The sequence below is a fragment of the Pavona decussata genome, unplaced genomic scaffold (genome assembly GCF_977016875.1).
Source record: "Pavona decussata unplaced genomic scaffold, jaPavDecu1.1 SCAFFOLD_396, whole genome shotgun sequence".
Taxonomy (NCBI): Eukaryota; Metazoa; Cnidaria; class Anthozoa; order Scleractinia; family Agariciidae; genus Pavona; species Pavona decussata.
Genome location: NW_028145767.1, coordinates 655001 through 677443, shown reverse-complemented (window position 1 = coordinate 677443; position 22443 = coordinate 655001). Strand labels below are relative to the sequence as shown.

Sequence of the window (22443 nt, the reverse complement as noted above, 5' to 3'; positions counted from 1 at the left end):
GAGTTTTCAAGACGTTTTCTCGAAAGTTTCTTCGCGCGGACCTCCCCTCAAGGGTTTGGCCTAAATTCAAAGGAAGAAGAAAAACACATTGCACGACATTCCTTGGTGTAAACGACTGTTATGGCTTTGATGGTATGCTATAGACGACAACATGTCCAGTGGTACCCTTCGCATTTTCCGCTAACTTTGGTCCTAAGCCATCCGTGAAAGTCCTCAAACGTGCTTCTCCATACAAAAATGGCGAGATTCAGCTTTATTTTTAGCGGAAAAAAACACAGCGATGCGATAACTTGGTGAAAATCTAAGGTAAGATCTTGAATATGATGTTTCTTGTCATTTCGATTCCGGTGGTACCCATTTAGAAATCGTTACAGATCAGCCACAACAAGAGGCCAAGATCTACTAAAAGTTGTCAAAAGCCTACAATTCTGCCATGTTTTAAAGACCACAGACCACATATAACTCTCTTCCCAGTTCTTTTCTGAACAATGAAAATGATGAAATCAGTGATCCTAATTTGATTGCAAATAAATTTAATGAATTCTTTGTAAATGTTGGGCCTAATCTAGCTATGAAATTTAATGACGGTTCGGATCAATTTTACAAATTTCTAAAGGGAAATTATTGTGACTCCATGTTTTTACATGACACTACATGTGCTGAAGTGAACAAAGAAATTGATAAAATGGCAAACAAATCAAGTTGTGGTATTGATGACATAAACAGCAAAGTAGTTAAACATGTCGCCCCTTACATATCTCTACCCCTGTCTCACATTTTTAATCTTTCTTTTTCAACTGGTAAAGTCCCAGATGAATTGAAAGTAGCTTTGGTAACACCGGTGTATAAATCATCTGATAAAAATGTATTTTCAAATTACAGACCAATCTCTGTTCTCCCCTGTTTTTCGAAAATACTAGAAAAACTGATGTACAAAAGATTAATGAACTATGTAGATAGAAATAAAATTTTATTTGACCATCGATATGGATTTCGAAGTAAAAGCACCACTAATTATGCAATAATTGAACTTGTTGATAAAATAACACAAGGGATAGAAAATAACCAGTTCACTGTTGGTATATTTCTTGATTTATCAAAGGCGTTTGACACAGTAAATCACGATATTCTTCTAAAGAAGCTCTCTCTCTATGGTATACGCGGAAATTGTCTTGCATGGATAAAAGATCCTAACCAACAGAAAACAAATTGTTAAATATAATCAAATCAGATCAACAGAAATGGCAATTACGTGTGGGGTCCCACAAGGATCTATTCTTGGACCGTTACTTTTCCTAATTTATATTAATGACCTAAACAATTCTACCCAAAAATTTATCTACTATATTATTTGCAGATGATACTAATCTGTTTTGCTCAGGTAAAGACATAAATGAACTCGAGTGTAATATAAATGCGGAATTAGTTAATGTTCAAGAATGGTTAACACTAAATCAACTTACACTCAACATAAAAAAATCCAATTACATAATATTTAGAACAGCAAAGAAACAGTTAAAAAAATCACTGACTCTTAAGCTTGATAATAAGGAGATCCAGAGAGTAGATAAAACTAAATTCTTAGGAATTATAATTGACCAGCACTTAACATGGAAGAATCATATTGATTATATCACTAAGAAGATAATAAAAGCCACCGGTATGCTATGTAGGATTCGCTTTTATGTCAGTCAAGTACTCTTGAAAATATTATCGATAGTTTGATTTACCCTTACCTGTATTACGGAAACACCGTTTGGGCAAATAATTACCCCACAAGGCTAATGAAATTGTTCAAATTACAAAAAAAAGCACTACGTATCATAACATTCTCTCCATATACCGCACCATCTCTTCCTCTTTTTATAAAGATGGGTCTCTTGAATATTTACCAAATTAATGACCTACTAATCGGATCTTTCAGTTTTAGTCTTATCAGTAAATCGTTACCCACCTATTTCAGTGACCTCTGCATTGAAAACACGCAAGTCCATGGTTATAATACCAGGAATTCAAAACATCTACATAAGTGTTTTAACCGAACTAACTATGGAAAATACTCTTTAAGAAGTAAGATAGTTGATACAAGGAACAAAACTCCTCTAGAAATAAAACGATCTCTTTCTATACATGTTTTCAAAAAGAAAATGAAGCAATTCCTTCTCTTTCATAGATTATGATATAGGCGTTAACTTACATAATTTTACGTGCACCTTTTATTATTACTGTTATTTGTACACCAAACCTGATATCCTGATTAATTTAGCTTAAAAATGTAATTTGAATCAAAGGGGGACTACTTTGTAAAAGCCCGCAAGGGTTTCTTTAGTCTTCCTCCCGACTTCAATGTAAATTGCACTATGTACTTATTATGTTACTTATAATTGTGGGAAATAAACATTCATTCGTTCATTCATTCATTTATAATACCGACTTCTCAATCTGGTAATGATGAAATCATGAAATGAAATAAAATTTTGTGACCAAAAATCTATAAATGGAACATTACCACTGAGGAGAATAAAGCCAAGACCGTAACATACAAAATTGTGTATGGATTTTAAAATTGCCGTCCCAACTGACACAACTACCCAGAGCACATGTCTTTATACGCAGTATCATCCAAGCAAAATTAATTTAAGGACGTTGTATCCTAATAGAGAAGTATTTTTGTGTTGTTTATGGCTTAATTCCGGGAAAGCAGATCTCAGATCTGGAATCCAAAGAAAATTGGGAGTAACCACATATATTTTAAAGATAATTAAGCAACAATTATTCTTAAAAACAGAAAAATACAAAGTAATGTATAGCGCTATTTTACTAAATTGAAGCTCTGTTGAAAAATGCATGGTTATCCCCAATTTTCTTTCTGGATACAAATAGTTTTAAAGCCCACAACAATATCCCCATATTAGTAGGCATCACCCATTTGAAACCCAAGTATTTTGAGATGCGCAGAATGTATGCGCAGTAACAAAGGTAGGCACCGTCCTTAACGTTATGAAATGTAGTACAAACGCTTATAAAGGGAGCCTCTATGATCTTCCAGCACACTTAAACGACTGATGGCTACAGTGTAGATTTAAAAATATGCTCTCAGCGTATTTTATATATTAAGCTTATAGTTAATGGCATAGAGTTGCACCACTGCACTGTCAATTAAGTTAACCTATTTTCTTTTATTACTCTAGCACCTTATGATCTTGACATTATGGCCTTTGCTTTTGTGGATTAATTGCGAACAAGTCGAAGTAAAAAATAGACCATGGTTTTATGCCTTTATTTTATAATTGAATGTCATTTTTTTCGTATAGGAAAAATACATGGAACAGGTGTGAAATTGACTCATAAATAAAGCAAGCCACTGTCGAGTTCAGTTATTGTATCCATGAAAACTAATGCTCTGGATGTTTTTATATCTGTTCTTACTTAAGGCTAATCGTTGGAGTACAAGGACTGCTGAGTAAGCTAAGTACAACATATCCAGACTCGTTACATGGTAAGATAGCATTAACATGTTTAGAATAGTTCCCGTATCTCCCAACTGGCTTGTGTGTCCCTCTCACCCTTCCCCCATTTCAGCCAAGGGTTCATTCTACAACACTAGCTGGGTATTGGTCATTCCCCCTCCCATCCCAGAAGGGGGGAAGGAGGGGAAGGACTCCCATAAAAAAGTGATGGGGGTGATTGTCAAACCTTTGAGGGGTTAAAATTCATGGTTTGTTACCCCTTAGGGTGCTAAAATCTAAAATTACTTCTATCAGAGGTATGGTGGTAACTTTTTGGGCATTAAGCCAAGAAATATGACTAGGACATGGAAGTAAATATCAGTCAACTGATTTGGTACCTCTTGGGAGTAAAAAATTTATTCAGACCATGCCCACAAAAAAAGAATCCTGGTACCTTTTAGGGGTCTTTTCAAATTTTCTGAAGATCACCCCTGTTACTTTTATATGGGAGAACCCCCCCCCCCCCCCCTGACACTTTGCTAGCCGTACTGTAAGAACACCGAGACTTTCTTCCCAGGATCCTTTTCTGTTCCTTCTTCAATTAATCAAGGACCCTGGTTATGGGTTGAATCCCGTTCAAGCCTGAATTTTTTTCAGGCTTTCTTTTCACAACTGCTTAAAGTTGCGTACTGACTGCGAGGATCTTTCTTCTATTTGATCTTTCATCCACTGTTCAAAGTATATCTTTCGTATATTTACATTCATTTAAAGCAATTTAATATTGTACACTTTACCGCCCATTGATAATAAAAAAAATTAATAAAGCGTTAATATTGTGCACTTTAATGCCCCTCCTTTACAGGAAATTTCATCCAGAACACATTTTAGGTGTCATGCCACCAGCCAAAACCAGGCCAGTTCTTTCCCAAGGGAAGAAAAAAAAAAACAATTTTCATTCTTGGTGATCATTTCCTTTACTCTCATGATCGGAATGTTTACCGTAAAGTTCTGATAGTAACGACCCTCTTTACTTTCATTATTAGCAGATTTTGGGGCTCTTTACTTTCGGGGAGTCGTTATTTTCGGGGAACAAAAAAAAAACATGAAACAAAGCTAAGCGCTAGTTCTTTTTTCCGAAATGAAAAATTAAATGATTCACACAAAGCTCAAAGTACAACATACAGAATAAAGACCATTTTGATGTAAGAGTGCCAGACGACATTGGGGCTTGCAGTCCCAGGCCCAACAAGCAAGATTCAATAACTCGATGTTGCATTCAATGCCGAATTTAAGAAGAGTGTTGACAGACTCACTACGGAACACTTGTTCGCAAATCCAGAGCTATTTATGAGTGAAAAATTAAGCGCTGGTTATCGGTGTGTGCTTTTCACGAAATTAATGGGAACGGCATGGCAAGAGATCTCACGTTGGCTGAAAGACACAGTTATCCATTCATTCGTGGAATGCGGTACTGCACTGCCCATTTCCTTTGATATATTGGATAAAGGGCTATTTATGCGCAAGCACATATAAAGATTATTATTTCTATAGCAGGGACAGTGAAATAAACACCAATGGTCTACCGCACTATCGCATGAATGAATCAGCCGATGTAGACGAAATCGAATTCTTTTCTGACTCAGCGGAGGGAAACTAAAGACTAGTCTTAAAGATGACAAAACAACTGTCTGAGGAAATCGGAAAAGGTCCGTTTTTGTCAGCAGGAAAATTATCAGGGTAAGATAATTGAACGCGCTAAATAAGCATGCTGCAATATTGTGTGCAGGCTGCAATATTTAAAATATTGCAGTGTACAGGCAACAATTATTAAAAATATTGCAGCCCGTTTTAAGAAATTTAATGTATAAAGTGCACAAAAACTGATAACTTACAACATTGTAAACAGCACCGTTTGCGTTTAACTCTCGTTCATTGCGACTTAATTTTTTGTTTCGAAGTGCCACTTCTCGCATTCTAAAGCTGCAACTGGCGTTCTAAATCTTTGCTCTATTTAAAAACAGAAAATGGAAACGCCGCCTTTAGAAGTCGATAAAGAATTAAAGCACTGACAGAAACGTCCAAACGTTACACGACATTACCTTCGATTTCTGCAGAAATATCTCCCTTCGTAGAGCTCTGTGTAATAAATAATCCTTCCTCTTCCGACAAATCCATCGTCCTTCTAAACCCACGTTGCCACTGAGTAAAATGACTGAGTTCTCTGGCTTATAAACGTGGTATGCAATTTTGAAGTGTTACACGCCTTGCACGAATTAATTCCATCGTTAGGATTTTTTTGAACAACTATAACACCGAGCTACAATAACAACCCTCGGCACCATTGAAATCGACGATATATTCATCACAAACAGGGAGCAATAGCAGTGACCATCACAGTCATCACACATACCTGCGACTAAACTTGCACATACGGGCGACTAAAATCGAAGATCCGTCAGAGCCATACAACAATAGAATTTCATGGAGCAAAGATTAAGAACGCCAATTACAGCTTTAGAATGCGGGAAGTGGCACTTCGAAACAAAAATTAAGTCGCAATGAACGAGAGTTAAACGCAAACGGTACTGTTGACAATGTTATAAGCTATCAGTTTTTGTGCACTTTAGACATTAAATTTCCTAAAACGGGCTGCAACATTTTTAACAATTGTAACCTACACACTGCAATATTTTAAATATTGCAGCATGCTTATTTAGCGCGTTTAATTATTAATATTACCCCTAATAATTTCCCTGCTGACAAAAACGGACCGCCTCCGTTTTCCTCAGACAGCCTGTTTTGTCATCTTAAAGACTACAATCGTTGATTTAATGCAGAGAGAGAACAATAGAATTTCTTGGGGATCAGTAATTATTTGCGGTTACCCTGCTTCTTTGTAACTTGGTATGTTTTCTTTGTGTTGTCTGTGATGTCATGTTTAGTCGAAACAAATAAAAGGAAAAAGAAAATTGATTACTATATAGACAACCCCTGGATATTGATAAGCTTGCACCGTGATTGGCTTGTTACTATTAAGTTATCAGCTCGTATCCTACGCTTAGAGACTGAATGAAATAAATGGTGAAAAGATGCTTCTTTTATAGATCTTATTCATAAATGGCGGCCAATAAATAATAGTTTAATTTTCATCAAAGTCTTACTAGCCTCGTTAGCGTGAGCAAAATTTAATAGAATTTTTACTCTAAAATGAGGTTAGTAGGGCAAATTATTAAGTGTCAAGATATATGCCTGTTCTATTATTTTTATTAATAAAATTCTTGGAACTGTTTGTTTTGTTTTGTTCTTTATGAGTAACTCGTTTATGCTCGTCTATCCTTGGTCTACATTTTATTTTCGATTTTTTCAAACTCATTATCTTACACCTTTCTGCAATCTTAAAATTCCAGCCAAAGCATCCGAACAGATCAAAGTAATAATAACAATAATAATAATAATAATAATAATAATAATAATAATAATAATAATAATAATAATAATAATAATAATAATAATCTCTTTATTAAAATATTCCAAGTAAAATGTTATTTACAGGTTAAAAGTAGAGGAAAGAGCTATTAAAACGTATTTGCAATTCTTCTACAATTCTTCTTCTATAATAATAAAAATAATCTTTATTAACATATACCAAGCAGCTGAAATTGTTATTTACAAGTTAAAAGTTGAGAAAAGAACTATTAAAACCTATTTACAATTCATTCCGATTTCGAGACTAATTTTCGAAGCACAAACTTTTCAAAAGAAAATACAAATGTCATAATAATAATAATAAAAATAATAAAAAACAACATCTTAATCAAGATATTTCAAGCTATTTACAAGTTAAAAGTTCCGATTCCGAAAAAAAAAAAAACAATTCACAGAAAATCAACGGACACACGCTTGGCCGGCGTTTAGGCGACAGTCATCGATGAAATCCCCTTGTGGAATTCTGTGGAAAGGTGTCCTGAAGCCTCTTACGCATGTGTGTACCGACCTTAGAATCTCAAAGGAAAGCAATGTTCTAATCCAAGTGATAGTAATGTGATAAGGTTACTCATTCTTTTCTGAGAGCTTCTCGGCTAGGCGTTTGAGAAAGCAATTGCAGTCGGCTCCCATCCCACCGTTGGTTCCAAAAACTAGGGGAGTGAAAGATCCCATTTCAACGTCCAGCACTCTCTGTTGGTTCTTCCGCTTTTTCTCCTTTTCCTGCTCTTTAAAGATTGTCGATGTTGCTTTTCCCTGGTTACACTTGGAGTTAACATGCGTTACTTTGACATCGAAAAATGCTGTAACTCCTCGAGACCAAAAGCCCCCTGCCTTCATGTCCAGTCTTGCCTCCGGACCTGTCACCGCGCTTCTGAGGTTGAATTGCTCATTGTCGAGAGGTTGTACTTGTGGTTCGACTCCAACGTTGGTGCAAACCTTACCAAGAAAAGAGGTAAGTAGGTTGCGGACGCCATCGTGTCTCTGCGCCACGATTCCTCCCTTTTTGCATGACAGGGCATGGCAAACGGTATACTTCTCCCCACAAACACACTTGCTCGGTAAATCAGACAGGGGAGAATTATACCTTAAACGCAGAGAGTCTCTGAATTCTTGTTTATTCAGCACTAAGCCTTGATCAACAAGGGGTACTGCGGTAAGCCACGAGCTCGCACCCTTGTCTCTCGATTGGTTAACTGACCGCAGCAGATCCGAGGGTAGAGTGGAATCAATACTTTCCATACTCGATTTCACCGACGCAATTTTTAAAGCTTGATGTTGTCTTTTTAACTCCTCCGTGGACCTCTCGCCTGCCACCATGAAAGTGCCCTGTTTGGTGATGGAATCTACGTGCGATGCTGTTATTGTCGTAGAAGCAGCAAACTGCTGTGGAGCTTCAAACTGTAAGTCAGGTACGCCAAGCCCTCCTTGAGCGGGTGTCAAAGTAACAAGCTGACGCAGATTGCTAGGGAGGGTCTCCGTTTGACCGAATAGTGTTGGGAGGAGTAAGTCGTCAATCGCCTCTTGAATAGGGTCAACGTAATCTTCAAACGACTCTATTGTGCGCATGAAATCGGTAAACTTGGATTTGTAACCCTTCGTGAAAACACAGTGTAGGCTGCATGAGGCTGGCTCCTTGCTATCTCAGATAGGGCTTCGAGTTCTCCTTTCCATCCAAGCACCTTTTCCCGACAATATTGATCTTTGAACTCTTGAGATCCGATGACGGCCCCTAAGTGGCGCTGGCCTTCAGTTGTAATTCTTCACTTGTTATTCTTCTTCTTCTATTTACAATAATAATAATAATAATAATAATAATAATAATAATAATAATAATAATAATAATAATAATAATAATAATAATAATAACAATAATAATAATAATAATGAAATATATACGGTGTTGAACGAAATTGTGGCGGCAAAAAGACTGTCTGCTACATGCATGTTTCAAATGACATTCGATTTGAACAATCGATCGAGTCTCAAATTTCACTGCATTCAAATCAAATGTTTCTTTGTGAAAAACCTTTGATGTTATTGTAGGTGTTACGCTTTATTGTTTATCGTTTTGATAAGAGATATTGTGTACGTGTCTATACATTTACTGTGCAGTGCAGGTTTTCACAACTTATCACAGTTTGCAGTTCATTGACTCGTTTAAAAAAAAACATGATATGAATGGCACTTGGATAACAAAACAATGTCATCATCTCGCACGCGCGATCACGAATTCGATACTGAATAAATTTTGTTCTGCGGCCCTCCTAAAATCGCTTTTACACTAGTGCAGATTAAACCCTTTTGCAGTCAATTTATCAAAACGGTCAGTTCGCTAACCATTGCAATAAAACACCATAAAGATAAAAGGCGCAAAACGAGCCATACCCGACGTAACTAATCGAACCAAATCGAACGTTCGATTAATCGAACTTAATCGAACCCAATCGAACCCAATCACGATTGAGTTCGATAATCGAACACAATCGAACCCTCACAAAAAAATTGGGCTAATCGAACCAAATCGAACGATCGAATGGGTTCGATTAGTTCGGTAAGGTTCGATTGAGTTCGATGGGTTCCATTGAGTTCGCGGATTAGGTTTGATTTTGAATCAGTGAATATATATTTTTCTGGTTGGATTCCCGGGTCCGATTGTTTGTAGAAAATGATGTCCGGAGTATGAGAACACACACTGTTTTGGGGATGACTCCAGCAACAAAACTTGATTTATTTTCCATTTTAACGAATCCATGCACCGGACAGTGTCATTCAACATTCAACACTGCCACGTAAAGCTTGTATCGGCCACGTGGATCTGGAAATAATGTGTAAGTCTTAAGCTGTTAAGCAACCTCCTATGTGCTGAGATAGCAGAGTTTTTTTTAGAAATCGTTACACGGTTAACAACTCTATTGTTGCTTTTAATTGCTTTACTTGCAATTATGGCAGTTTCGTTTATCTCACGTTATCTTGTGGATGTTGTGTTGAAGACCGCGTTCTTCGCAACTTGCATTGTCTTATAGTCCGTTGAGCGGAGTTGTATCAGTAAAGGATGTGCTAAATACAAATGGCAAGTTTTTATCATATGAAGAGTTTAGCAACAAATTTAACATTATCACAAATTTTTTGCACTACTTGCAACTAATTTCAGCCGTTCCATCCGAGTTGAAAAGGAAAGCAGCACAAACCAGACAAACGTTTATACCTGTAGCTGATCTCTCTCCGACTGCCGCATCCGTTCCGTTAAATAAAACTTTTTTTGATCTTGCTGAAGCGCGCTGTAAAAATTATTACCAGTTGTTCAATAATCACGGCTCCATTGTTCCAAGTGGAGTTAAAAAGTGGCAGGATAAATTCCCAGAAAAATTTGTTGATTGGTCAAATAAGTTTCACGATATATACCGCTTTACTAAGGATAACAAACTCCGTCAATTTTGTTTTCTTTTTCTGCATAGAATAACTGTAACGAGGAGAGAACTCAAACTATTTCATTTAGCGGATAACGATAAATGTATATATTGCTCTAGTGCTGATTCAATAGAACACACCTTTATTGATTGCAGGGAGTCTGTAAAACTTTACTCACAAATTATATCATGGTTCAACCAGTGCGAAGGTACTACAATAACACTCGAATGAAAAAATTGTCTTTCATGATATACATCATGTAACTGATGTGCTCTCGGACCCCGAAAGACGCAGGCTAGATTTACTCATCATCTTGGTCAAACAATATATCTACTCCTCTAAACACCTTCACAAAGAATTGTCTTTAGATGAACTTGTAAACAAACTTACTATTCAATGGAAATTAGAAAAATGTGCTTAAATGGAATTTCTGCTCTAAATCGAAATGAATGATGTGATGCATTTTTTTTCTTAACTCTCATACTGTAAGGTAATGCATAGGCTCGATTTTGTAGTTTTTTGTTTAAGGTGATTCCATCGAATTGCATTGCGCATCCTTGCTGCGCATAATTTTTCGCGTCATTTAGCGCGCGCACGAGCGCGCGCGCGCACAACATTACGGGATTTCCTTGAGGTTAAGCTCGGCAGGAAAATAAATGGTCATTTTCTTCTAAACGAGCACGGTGACCCCATTTTTTAATGCATCAATTTAAATGTGATACGGTTGACCACTATATATCGCGATTTAAAGAAAAGTTTAATACTCTACTTTGAGATATTTTTATTTGAATGCTTTAAAAAGCACGTATTTAGGTAGTGCTGCTTACGTGCACACGCAGCAAAATCTCTAATTTCTTTCATAATCGTAATTCCAGCTCAATGAAAATAGTTTGTCGTGTAAGATTAAAGTAAATTTTGTTGAACTGCTTCGATATTTTAATGCAAGAAATTAATTTTTCTAGAAATGATAGTTTCCTATTTCTGATTACTAGCGTTCCCAATATAAACCTCGTGGGTCATCTATTTACTATAATAGCCATCCAGGTTGCACAAAAGCGAGCACGGTGACCCCCATTTTTTATTGCAATTTTGTCATGCTTATAACATAGTCATGAACTGGACCAAGTCTTAGACAATTTTGAATACTCCTTCTTTTTCAGCGGAATCACCTTAACTTCTTTTTGTTATCTTGATAATTTTTTTCTTCTCTTCTTTTCTTTTTCTCGATTACTTAGTTGTCTTTTTTTTTCTCTTTTAACTTAACAGAAAAGTACTTTGTAAAATTCAAATACTTTATAAGTGTAAGTAATTTATATAAGTGTAAGCAACCTAAGTGTATTTGCGTATTTAAATAAAGCGTGTGAAAAAAAAAATAGTCCGTTGAACTTATATCATTTTCGATTTTACAATAAACTCACTGTGTTTTTTATTCCCAAAGGTTATTTCAATAAAGTGATTATCAATTACTGCTTTTTAAAATTTTTACTTAGTTATGTATGCTAAAACGGTCCCGCCGCTAAACTGGCATATTTTTAGTGATTTTTATATCGTTCAGGATTAGGTTCGATTGGGTTCGATTTGGTTCGGAAATCGAACTCAATCGAACTCTCACACAAATTTTTTGGTTCGATTGTGTTCGATTTCCGAACTAGTCGAACCCAATCGTTCGATTAAGTCCGATTGGGTTCGATTAAGTTCGATTACCGAACTGTTCGATTAGTTACGTCGGGGCCATAACATGACTGGCACGACCTTGTCTGCCCAGTCACCGTCAGTGCTTCGTTATGTTTGTATAAAATCACCAGGGAAAACAAATAAATTTTCAGTAAACTGTTCGATTTCATTGGCTTTGAAAACAGCGAGTAAGCTGCAAAAAGTCTTTGAAATGCCTCAAGCTGTTCACGATTAGATGCAACCTATGGTATGGCAATTTTGATCGTTCTTAAATCATTAAATCTCAAGGGGATCCCAAGTAAACTTCAAGTCACGCACACCACGCATTCGACGAAGATTTATCAACGTAGCCTTGCCTCGCTCTTGGTAAAAGATTGCGTTTCAGGAAATTTCACTCCTATTTAGTATTAATTTTTAAGTATTTTTGATGATGCCCTCACTTGCTACTCAAGGGAGTGCTTATCAATGGTTATGACAGAAAAATTATTGAACTAATCAGTGGCAAGATTGCGGGCAAACCGTCAAACAAATCACGCCGTAACAAATATTTTCCTTTTTCTGCGTGTCTATTTCTTGCGGGTATCGGCTGTTGTTTCGCAAAAGTTTTAATGTAAGTTGCAGCAAATTGCTCTTTATTAATTAAACAAAATCATGTTTCCTCAGATGCAGAATTTTGATGTTCAATTGAATTTGTTACTTGTGAACAAAGCGCTATTGGTTGTGTTGACAATGTGTTTAGCTTAGTTACAACGGGGCGAAACGTTGTCCTTTGTTTTCAACGTTTTGTACAGCATTTGGATCAAACGGTAGAAAAAGTTGCCAACGCGTTGAGAAACATTTTTCATCCATTCTTAAACATTTGTTTAACATTGCCAACGTTTTTACAATGGACGGAATAACATTGCAAATGCGTTCAGAACCATTATCAACGCATTTAAAATTCATTGAAAATGCATTAAAACGCTATTTTCGTTAAGCCCGGTTTTCCCAAAGAGGGTCACAAATGATTTTTGGAACACCAACAGACAGTTGATATCCATGCAAGAGCACATCAGCTTGCCAGTGGACTAACGTGGTGTCCGTCTATTAATTATTGACTACAAATTCTAATTTTCAAACTTTACTAAATCTTCAATATTTCTTATTTCTCTTAATTTTACCAATCCTTCTGGAAAAACTATCTCCTCCCAGTATACCCAAAAATCACCCAAAAATTCACAATTACCCCACAACACAGATTCACGGGATGAGTGTGGAGTTTTTGGATTGCTTGAAACGTGAACGAGATATTTCCATTAAAGCTATGTCAAGTGGCGAAAAAATGGCGTTTAGGTAAACCCCCCCCTTAATCCATCCATGGTTTCCAAACTCCGCCATGCTTGCTCGGATTAGACTTAGGATCAGGGTTTGGAAACCGAGGGGGCACTGCTGTCGTATCGTACATTCGTATCCTGTTCAATAAATCCCGTACCACTTCCGGGTGCTGTTCAGAAATCTCTTCTCGTTCTTCCGGATCATTTGCAACATTAAAGAGGAATATCGTTTTGTTTTTGTGACATTTGGAGGAGACCTGGGCTGGGACATCCATTTCCGCCGCTGGAATCCATGAGCCGTTGCCTGGGCAACCGAGCAGTAGCTTCCAATTCCCTCTTCTGAGAGCGGCCTGGCGGCAGCTTAAGTATCGATCCGGGATTCCCCAGGGCACGCCATAACAGTCAATGTTATGCAGGAGTTCCTTCCTCGAAGATGATGTACCTTCACTGATGCTCTTCCACTGATTAACTCCGTCCAATGGAAGCCCTTCCACTGATGCTTCGGCCAAATGCACGAGGGTTGGAAACCAGTCCGACACATGCATGAGCCCGTGGTGAATTCTCTGTGGTTTTTGAATGAGTTGACTGTTCACAAATCCCACAGTTCTTACACCGCCTTCCCACAGGGAATTTTTCCAACCTCGCAAGGGCCAGTTATTGCCGCCTCCAGTGATCTGCCCTCCGTTATCGCTGCTAAAGATCAGCACAGTGTTTTCCCACAAACCACGCTCTTTTAACGCACGGGTTACATTTCCAACCGCTTCATCCAAACACGAAACCATGGCTGCATAAACACGACGTTTGCGATCTTTTATGTCATTGTACCCTTTCAAAAATCGTTTTGGAACCTGCAACGGCATGTGCGGCGCTTGGAAAGATAAATAAAGGAAGAGCGGGATTTTTGAGTCGTGCTCTTTGATGATCCTCTCAGCTTCTTCAGCGAAAAGAAACGTGGTGTATTGACCGACCACATCTCGCTGTACTTTTTCGTCTCGCCAAAAATCGTAACCGTCTAGAAAATTGAAACCCGGTTTGTGATAACCGAGTCTGTTCACATGTGAATAATAATCCTGCCCACCCGTTAAGAAGCCGTAAAAAGAATCAAAACCTCTTCGTGTAGGAATAAACTCTTTTTTATAAAAGCCCAAATGCCATTTTCCAACAATATGCGTTCTATAGCCATTTTCTTTCAATTTTTCCGCTATTGTGGTTTCGTTTTTCGGTAACGCGTTAGCCTGCGAGGGCCAAATGATGCTATGTTGTAAACCAGTGTGGATATTGTATCGTCCTGTTAACAACTGCGCCCTTGTTGGGGTGCAGATGGGTTGAACGTAATAATTTTGCAATCTCACCCCGGTGTGCGCCAACTCATCCAAGACTTCCGTTTTGATTTTTGAGTTATGATAGCCGATGTCGTTAAATCCCAAGTCATCTGCTAAGATAAAGACTATGTGTGGCTTTTTACTCCGGCCGCTAATTCCTACCCGGCTATCACCGAAGAATATCGCGAACAGAGATATGATCCCGATTTGAAATCCCAAAAGCAATGAATTGCTCTTAGTCATCATGAATTACTCTCTCATGCCAGAGGTGTTGTTAGAAATTAAGGGCCTAACTTTATCACCTAAAAACATTCAATTCCATTGATCGTGAACATGAAAGAGAATTTTTAAACCTGTCGGATATTTGTATTACTGCAGGTATTGCGTTGTCACATTGTGACAATGCTGCAGGTTTTACAAGGTGTACATGTCATCGAAAATACCTTTTCTTCAGCCTCGTTCTCAGTCGACGTGGGCACGTAATCGTATGTGACGTCACCTGTCGAGCTATTTCATCCCGCGGCCGACCGTCTGGCCCTCTTGACGTCTCGACCCCAGGCCACGGGTCTGGCAACGAGGCCTTCTTTTTTAAGGTCGATCCGTTTAGCAGGGCCATGTTGCGGGGACAGTTCCTCTGCGTGACGTTCCCGTTTTTATGAAAAAGCTACGTTGCAGGGACAAAATTTTGTCGTTGCTACAAGCTGCATGAAATTCAGTTTGTTTGAATTCGCGTGTCATGAAGCGGGGACAAAAAGTGACCAATACTCATTTTCTTAAGTAGACCGACCTTACTGCTTCGAATTTGTCAAATTGCTCCTGTCTTAATTCTAAATGTTAGTCGTTAATGAGTGGCTATATTTAAAAATGTTTAGCTGCAACTCCTTCACAGTTATCGTGACAATGCGAAATATTTAGCTGACAGTTTAATTCTGTCGGATACAAAGTATCTCTGCCGAATAGGGGTATATATATCTTGTTGACCAAAGCAATAGACGTCTTTTATTTAGTACCCATGTCCAGATTGAATCAGTTTCTTTCTTTTCGTGTTTTTACTTTATACGTTAGAAGTGAAAAGAGAGCAAAGCGTTTAAGATTAAAACTTAAAAGCCTCAAAGTGGTAGTTATACATCTGGCCCCAGTTGTTCAAAGAGCGGATAACTTTATCCACTGGATAAGTCGCTATCCAGCGGAGCAAAGGTACTCCAACCAATGCTTTTGGCAAGTTTTCCACACACTGATCCCATTCTTAAATTTGACATATGCTTCTACTGTATTCATAAATTATAGGACTATCAAGAAAATCTTGCACACATTTTGTCTGCCGGGTAGCGAACTATCCAGTGGATAAAATTATCCGCCCTTTAAACAACTGGGGCCTGGCTTCAGTTGTTTAAAGAGCGCATAAGTCGTTTTCAGCGGATAAAGTACAGCGGTTGGAGTACAGTTGTTAAAGGTGTATTGTGACTGAGATTTTGCTTGTTGGCCAAAACTGCTCCAATATTTGACAGAGAATCCTTTCTTTAACATGAAATCGCTCTTAGAGCACCGGGAGGAAAATATGAAATGATTTCTCCGAGAAAGAATAATAAACTGCAATCAGCTGTTTTTAGCGATTTTTCCAAAATACACAGGAAGAACTCGATCAATAAAATTGCAACTTGTCTCGCAATTTCGTTGCGCGGTTGCGACACAAGTTGCACGGATCGTTGCCCAGTGTAACATGCCATGAAATGAACATGTCTCGGAACGTTTTTGGTGCAGTTACCGTTGCGAGAAGTAGAACCGACTTCTACTTCTCGCAACGATTGCGGCAATAAAAAAATTGTGAGACATGTTCATTTCAGAGCATGTTACACTTAGAAAAGATTCGTGTAACTTGCGTCAAAACAATATTGCGAGGCAAGTTGCAACAAAAATTGCCTAGTGTAACAGCGACTTAAAGCAAAAAGTGTTACCGGGATCATGATTCAACAGTCTAGACAGACGGGTACAAAGATTTTTAAAGTTTTTATTTCTAATTAAAAAAGCAATTATAACTACAGTAACTAAAACACATGCAACAGCAATAAATACAAAAAGTTACAATAAAAGAAAACATATGCCAAGGAATTATTTGTTTTTACCCCATCTTCTTCCGTATCTCTTTTCTCATAAATATATGAAGCTAAACCTGAAATATAATAATGAAACGGTTGAAGCCAAAGTATTTACACAGAACACCATGCAGCTCAGTCCAACTGGGTGTAAAAATAAGAGCGGGAAATGGTAAGGGAAACAGAAAAATGCCGGATATCGAATATGCAGGTGCACCTAAAGAGATCATTTCAGCAGATACTTAAAATGTTGTCTCCTGTATTCTCAGATGGTTTTGTGGTATATTTGTGTAAGCTAAATACAGTTTGATCTGTGCCTAGGCTTTAACCGAAAATTTAACTTGCGGAAAGTTTTCTTTTCTGTTACATTCTTTACTTGATAATGGTGCCAAGATGACACCGAAACGTCGTTCTTTTTTTCGCTTATTTTTATAGTCAACTGTATTTCTAAATTTAATCTTATCAGAAAGTTTTAGGGAACAGAATCTGATTCCCCAAATTTACGAGCTGTTGTAGGCTTTACGAAAATGCTAACTGATCTATTTTCGCATTCTTAACGACATATTTGCCCCTTCGAAAAGGAGAGGAATTAGCTTTTCAGTCAGTGTTACAAAATTTTTGAGCTCATATTTTGCCTAAGAAAACTTTACATGTTCTTTTTCAACTAAATCCGAATTTAATAAACTTAATCGAGGCGATTAAGGCCTTCCGAACAGACATCCACCGAAATGAACTGTTGTGCGTCCCTGGGCAAAATAACTGTACATACAGAGTCAAACTGAAATTACTTGCCGTTATAACGAACAGGAAAATCGGGTTCATGCGGTGAAAAGAGGGGAAGAGAAATTCAAGTACTCACCTACTGAGCAACTGTGGAAGACTGGCTATGATTGGTCCATAGCCTGGCGAGTTATCATACAGTTCAAATAACGGGGCTGCAACCAGTTTGTAATTACGCGGGACAGCAAAGTTAGCTGAAGTGAAACAAAGATAAAGAGAAGCTTTGTTTAACTTGGTTAACATTTCAGCTTGTCAGAGTTAGACAAAAAACGGAAGTGACGACAGTGTTTATCACGTAAGCAGAAAACTCAAATGCTAAAAGGAATACAACCTAGCGCTTTGCTGGTTAATACATAAATGTACCTTTTTCTCCTAGTTGAACTAAGAAAAGTTTTCTCTGTTCTTTGGGCTTGGTTATATGAGCGGGAATGTACGGATACTGAAAATAAGAAAATACAGATGAGTACAACCGAGAAATGGTTTTTAACATTACTAGTTGTGTTATCACTGTGGAAGAATAGGAGCTCATAGGAATAGATCACAGAGATACATTGAAGTCGTGAGTAAAGTCCCCTATATGCAGCCGCTTCTGTTGGCCGCCACGAAGCTCTCGGAAATTAAGCTTCACGAGAATGGCTGAGAAAACATTAAATGAACAACGGAAACAATGACCCGAGTCTTTAAAACAATACTGCGTCGTGATAAACAGGTTCAATGCAATTAGAGGTTCCATAGAGCTTCCTAACACCCATAGCGGGGCTCACTTCTCCCCACTAGTGAGGAAAAGTGTTGCGTGACGACCGCGCAGGAGACAGATCATCCTCAGCTAAGTCACACTGCCTTTCTCCAATCAGTCAGCTTCCACCAGCAAACTGTTGGTTGCGATAGACCTTTTAACACTTACAACCACCATTTTGAAAACGGTCAAAACATTTTCGTAAATTCAAAATCTTTTAAACGAGTTATAAAATATACAGCGTCTTTTTTTTGTTTGAATATGAGTGATGCACCTGAGTGGCTGGAAAACATGTATTTACGTATTTACGTGGTGGTTTTGCAGTTTTTCTCACATGATAACATGAGCATCAATTATTATAGTGATTAGGAACCATTATCTCTTCTCATTTTTCCCTGTCGCTTGCTCCGAGGCCGGCGGCACACTGGGTGATTTTATACGCCGATTGTGGCAAATTTAATCGCCAAAAAAAAATTGGAAGCGAATTACACCGATCATGGACATATTGCACTGTACTTTGCTGGCATCCAGCGTCAATCAAATCGCCAGTGCAGTAGGGGGCACAATTGGAGATTTTCGCCAGTCATTCTGATCATTATATTTATTATAATCAAGACATTTACAACGATACAAACAGAATTGAGGGAAGGTAAAGAAATCACGAAGAAAATAGAAAAGTTGAAAAATTAAGGAGTTGTAACTAATTTGCTTGACCAATTTTCTGTAATATACAAAGAGTTTCAATATTGATAGTCATTTTCATTTGCCAAAATATCGAAATTTGCCGGCAAATTTCACCTTTGAATTCTTTTTTGGGTAAATCTCTTATACAGCGCGGTATCTCATTCCACAGTCTTACGCCAAATCGTGAAAACGAACGTTTATGTTTTTCTAATCTAGAGTTTTAGACGTACAAGTTTCCAGAGTTTCGAGCGTTAGTCCTTCGTCATTCCCGTCATACCTGAGGAGCCTCAAAGTTTGGTCTCCACCAGTTTCCTAACCAGTCTTCCACAACCCAGTCCACCTCGGCCCCCTGCTCTGGACGGTCCAGGATCTAAACAGAAAAATTATCATCATTATCAGCGTAAAATCAAGAAACTAAGCATAATTAAATATTAACGATACGCGCACAGTAAATACCAAGTTGCCTTCATTCTATTAAGAAAATGTTTGAACGTTTGTTTGTCAGCTTTATTGGGAAATATAACACAAAGAAAAGAAACATGTATAAGAAAAAAAAAAGGATTGAAGTTTAAGAAAAACGACAAGAGTTTTGATTTTCATCATCATGTTTCAACAGCTCTTCTGTGAACTTCAGCCTTAAATTGTAAAGTACAGAGTTGAATTTATAACAAGTACATGACAAGGCTGCTCCGTAACAGGAGCCCCCAAGAAAATGCTAAATTTTTTTGCAGCAGCACCTAATACTTCACATATTGGGCCAAACATCTTGGCTTTTGGCCTTGTGCACTCCTTGAAATTTTTCTTGCAGAGATACCTATTTATTTGATCCAGTAATTTTAAGTAGGGAAAATTACTATCCTATTGGTAAAACAGTAAAAAAAACCTAAGTTGCACACCTACAACCTGTATGCAGAATTTTTGTACTCAGCTGTATTTAAGCAACTTACTTCAGTCATGGATCTTTTAAGTCCATCTATCTCATCTTCTCCAGCTACTAGTTCCCCACCAGGCCTTCAAAATTGACGTTTTGATCATTATTACACAGTAGGCAGATAAACACACCAGGAATGCGTAACGGCATCCACGTGGATTGTTTTAGTTTTGTGTTCCTTCAGTTCATTTAGTCTTGTTTCTATCACAACTTTTTGGCCAAAAAAATATTGAGACCATACAAGTGTGTAGGTATAAACTTAGCTCCTTAAAGGAAACCTGCACTCTTGAAAGAAATTAACGTTAAATTGTTGAAAATACAATCTACAGTACCGCTTGAAACTATGGGACCATTTGCACGCGGTAAAACCTCGTCTTTGCCGAACGTGATTGCCGCGAATTCACCGCGGTGGGACGAAAACCGCAGATCAAAACCGCGAATCGACCGAGGCAAATTCGCGGCAAATGGTCTCATAGTTTCGAGCGGTACTGTAATTTCAAATTTCGTTGAAAAACATGGAAATAATATTTCTGTGTCAGACAAAACAGAACTTGATTATCGCCTATTTTTCATTTTAAATTTCCTGGGTGCCGCCATGTTGGATTTCATGACATAACACAGTTACTCAATTGTTTCTGCTTACTGACAATAGTGGCAACCGTATGATGCCATGAAATCCAAAATGGCGGCGCCAGGGAAATTTAAAATAAAAAATAGGTGACAATCATATCTAATTTTTAGCACACTTGAATGTCACTTCTACTTTTCAAAATAAAATTTAGAATATAGACACTATTTCCAACAATTTACTGACAATTTGTTGTCGGAGTGGAGGTTCCCTTTAAAGAAAGTCCACATGCATATATAAGGAACAAAGGACTGTCATTTAGAATGCCAAAGTATAAATCGAGGGACAACAAACAATTTAATGCATTCAACATTTTTTCACAGAAAATTTTTCAATAAAGTTGTCCAACTTCTTCAAGTTGCAAATATTTCATTTCCACCCCGGTCACAATTTGTACTACAATAGCAGTTTTTAACAAAATGAACTGATACAGATTTATAACTTAACTCATGTGTTTGACACTAAAATGATATTACATAATGTAGCCCCAATTATTCCCCATTGTATGTTTTGCAGATATTTAAAAACTATCCTCCCTTGGCAATTGAAATAATTGTCTGAATGGTTTTATTCAGATATATTGCGTGATACTTTATATCGTTGTGTTACATGTACTACTAGGAATCATACCAGAAAAAACTCTGCAATAACGTCATGACCCCGCTGAACTGGTCTGGCCTCCTATAGCTCTAATCCTTCGCATTGATTATTCGATCTGTTTTTGAAAGCGGAGTTTCTTCGCTGTGAACTCTCCCAATTTCCACCGTTTCAACTGTCGAGTACTACCTAGAAGTTATTATTTCGATTTACTGCTTGAAAAAGGTTTGTTTTCTCTCTGAAAACGGCAGATCAGAGTCTTAAATTCATACATGTGGCCGCCATTGAACAAAAACAACTTTTCGAAATGATGACTTGCTTTGATGTCACACAGGTAGAGATAAGTGGGTCCCCTCCCTTGTGATATACGCGCCGATAATAGATTTTGATTGGGCTGTTTTTGTTCAAGACAATCAGAACAATAAATCCCTTCTGGGAGAGGGTAGAATTTAATCAAGGTTTAATGAATAAATCAAAAAATGATTTGACGTCACACAGGAAGGGATGAGTGGATGCCCTCTCTCGTTATATGTGCCCGAATAATAGATTTTGATTGGCCTGCTTTTGTTGAAGACAATCAGAACAATACATCCCTACTAGGGGAGGACATATTTTAATGCATAAATTAATTTGTCGATTTGTGACTACGACGAAGAAAAAAAAAAGATACCCGATCGAAACCTATACACGGCCTGCCCTGCGGGCATTCCGTGTAATAAACTCTAGTTATAGAAGCCCTTATGTGAAAGTAACTCACAATTTAAAAAATGTTGTCCCTAGCTGCAGAAGCAGCACATGAGGCAATCCATGTTCATGGACAATCAGCACTCCTACGACAGTCTTCCTCATGCCAAATTTATCATATTCCTCTCTGTAGAAACAAATACCAATGATGTCAAACAGCTTGCTATGAAATAAGGCACCAGCCACAGAGATTACTGAGGCCTCTTAGAAAACAAAGAAGTTTAAGCTGGCTAGTACTTGTTTTCAGCTTTTTTACTCTGTAAACTTTAAAATAAAACAACAGAAACTCAGGACAAGGTCATACCAAACTTTTTGTAAGTTAACATTGTACATTACGTAGTTGACACAAAATGACTATTTTTTCGTGATCAGTGGTTGCCATAGAAACGATGCTTGACCATCATTGAGACCTACATTTTAGTTTCTGGCAATTATAACTTGAAAGTTTGTCCAGTAACCCCCAATTTTTTTAATGTGATAACTTTCGGCATTTAAAAATGAAAGTTCTCGAAGATTTTAAAAAAATTCTATCAAGCGGATATTTCATAAACGTTAAAAAAGGCTATTTGCGAGTAGTGCAAAATTCCTTTGATAGAAT

The 22443-nt window shown here is 37.6% G+C and overlaps 1 protein-coding gene and 2 pseudogenes across 3 annotated transcripts in view; all 3 read right to left on the bottom strand.

Annotated features, from left to right (window-relative positions):
* Positions 1 to 6996: 6996 nt before the first annotated feature.
* Positions 6997 to 8676, bottom strand: LOC146451161 (uncharacterized). The gene has a single exon (XM_085099525.1). It carries the CDS (start codon positions 8499 to 8501, stop codon positions 7500 to 7502), a length of 1002 nt encoding a protein of 333 aa, XP_084955651.1. The 5' UTR covers positions 8502 to 8676; the 3' UTR covers positions 6997 to 7499.
* A 178-nt stretch (positions 8677 to 8854) lies between these two features.
* On the bottom strand, positions 8855 to 16512 carry LOC146451160 (arylsulfatase B pseudogene; annotated as a pseudogene). The gene is made up of 2 exons (XR_014860090.1): positions 12068 to 16512; positions 8855 to 9329 (listed from the first exon to the last, which is right to left on the bottom strand). The product of XR_014860090.1 is annotated as an arylsulfatase B pseudogene (transcript).
* Positions 16513 to 16644: 132 nt separating this feature from the next.
* Positions 16645 to 22443, bottom strand: part of LOC146451158 (cleavage and polyadenylation specificity factor subunit 5-like) — a 12357-nt pseudogene continuing 6558 nt past the window's right edge. The window contains exons 5-10 of the transcript XR_014860091.1: positions 21859 to 21972; positions 19893 to 19956; positions 19223 to 19315; positions 17889 to 17964; positions 17605 to 17719; positions 16645 to 16822 (exon numbers count right to left, since the gene is read on the bottom strand). The product of XR_014860091.1 is annotated as a cleavage and polyadenylation specificity factor subunit 5-like (transcript). The remainder of the gene's footprint in view (positions 16823 to 17604; positions 17720 to 17888; positions 17965 to 19222; positions 19316 to 19892; positions 19957 to 21858; positions 21973 to 22443) is intronic.

Coding starts and splice junctions, on each gene's coding strand:
- LOC146451161 (XM_085099525.1), bottom strand. CDS start 8,501: ATGCGCACAATAGAGTCGTTTGAAGATTACGTTGACCCTATTCAAGAG.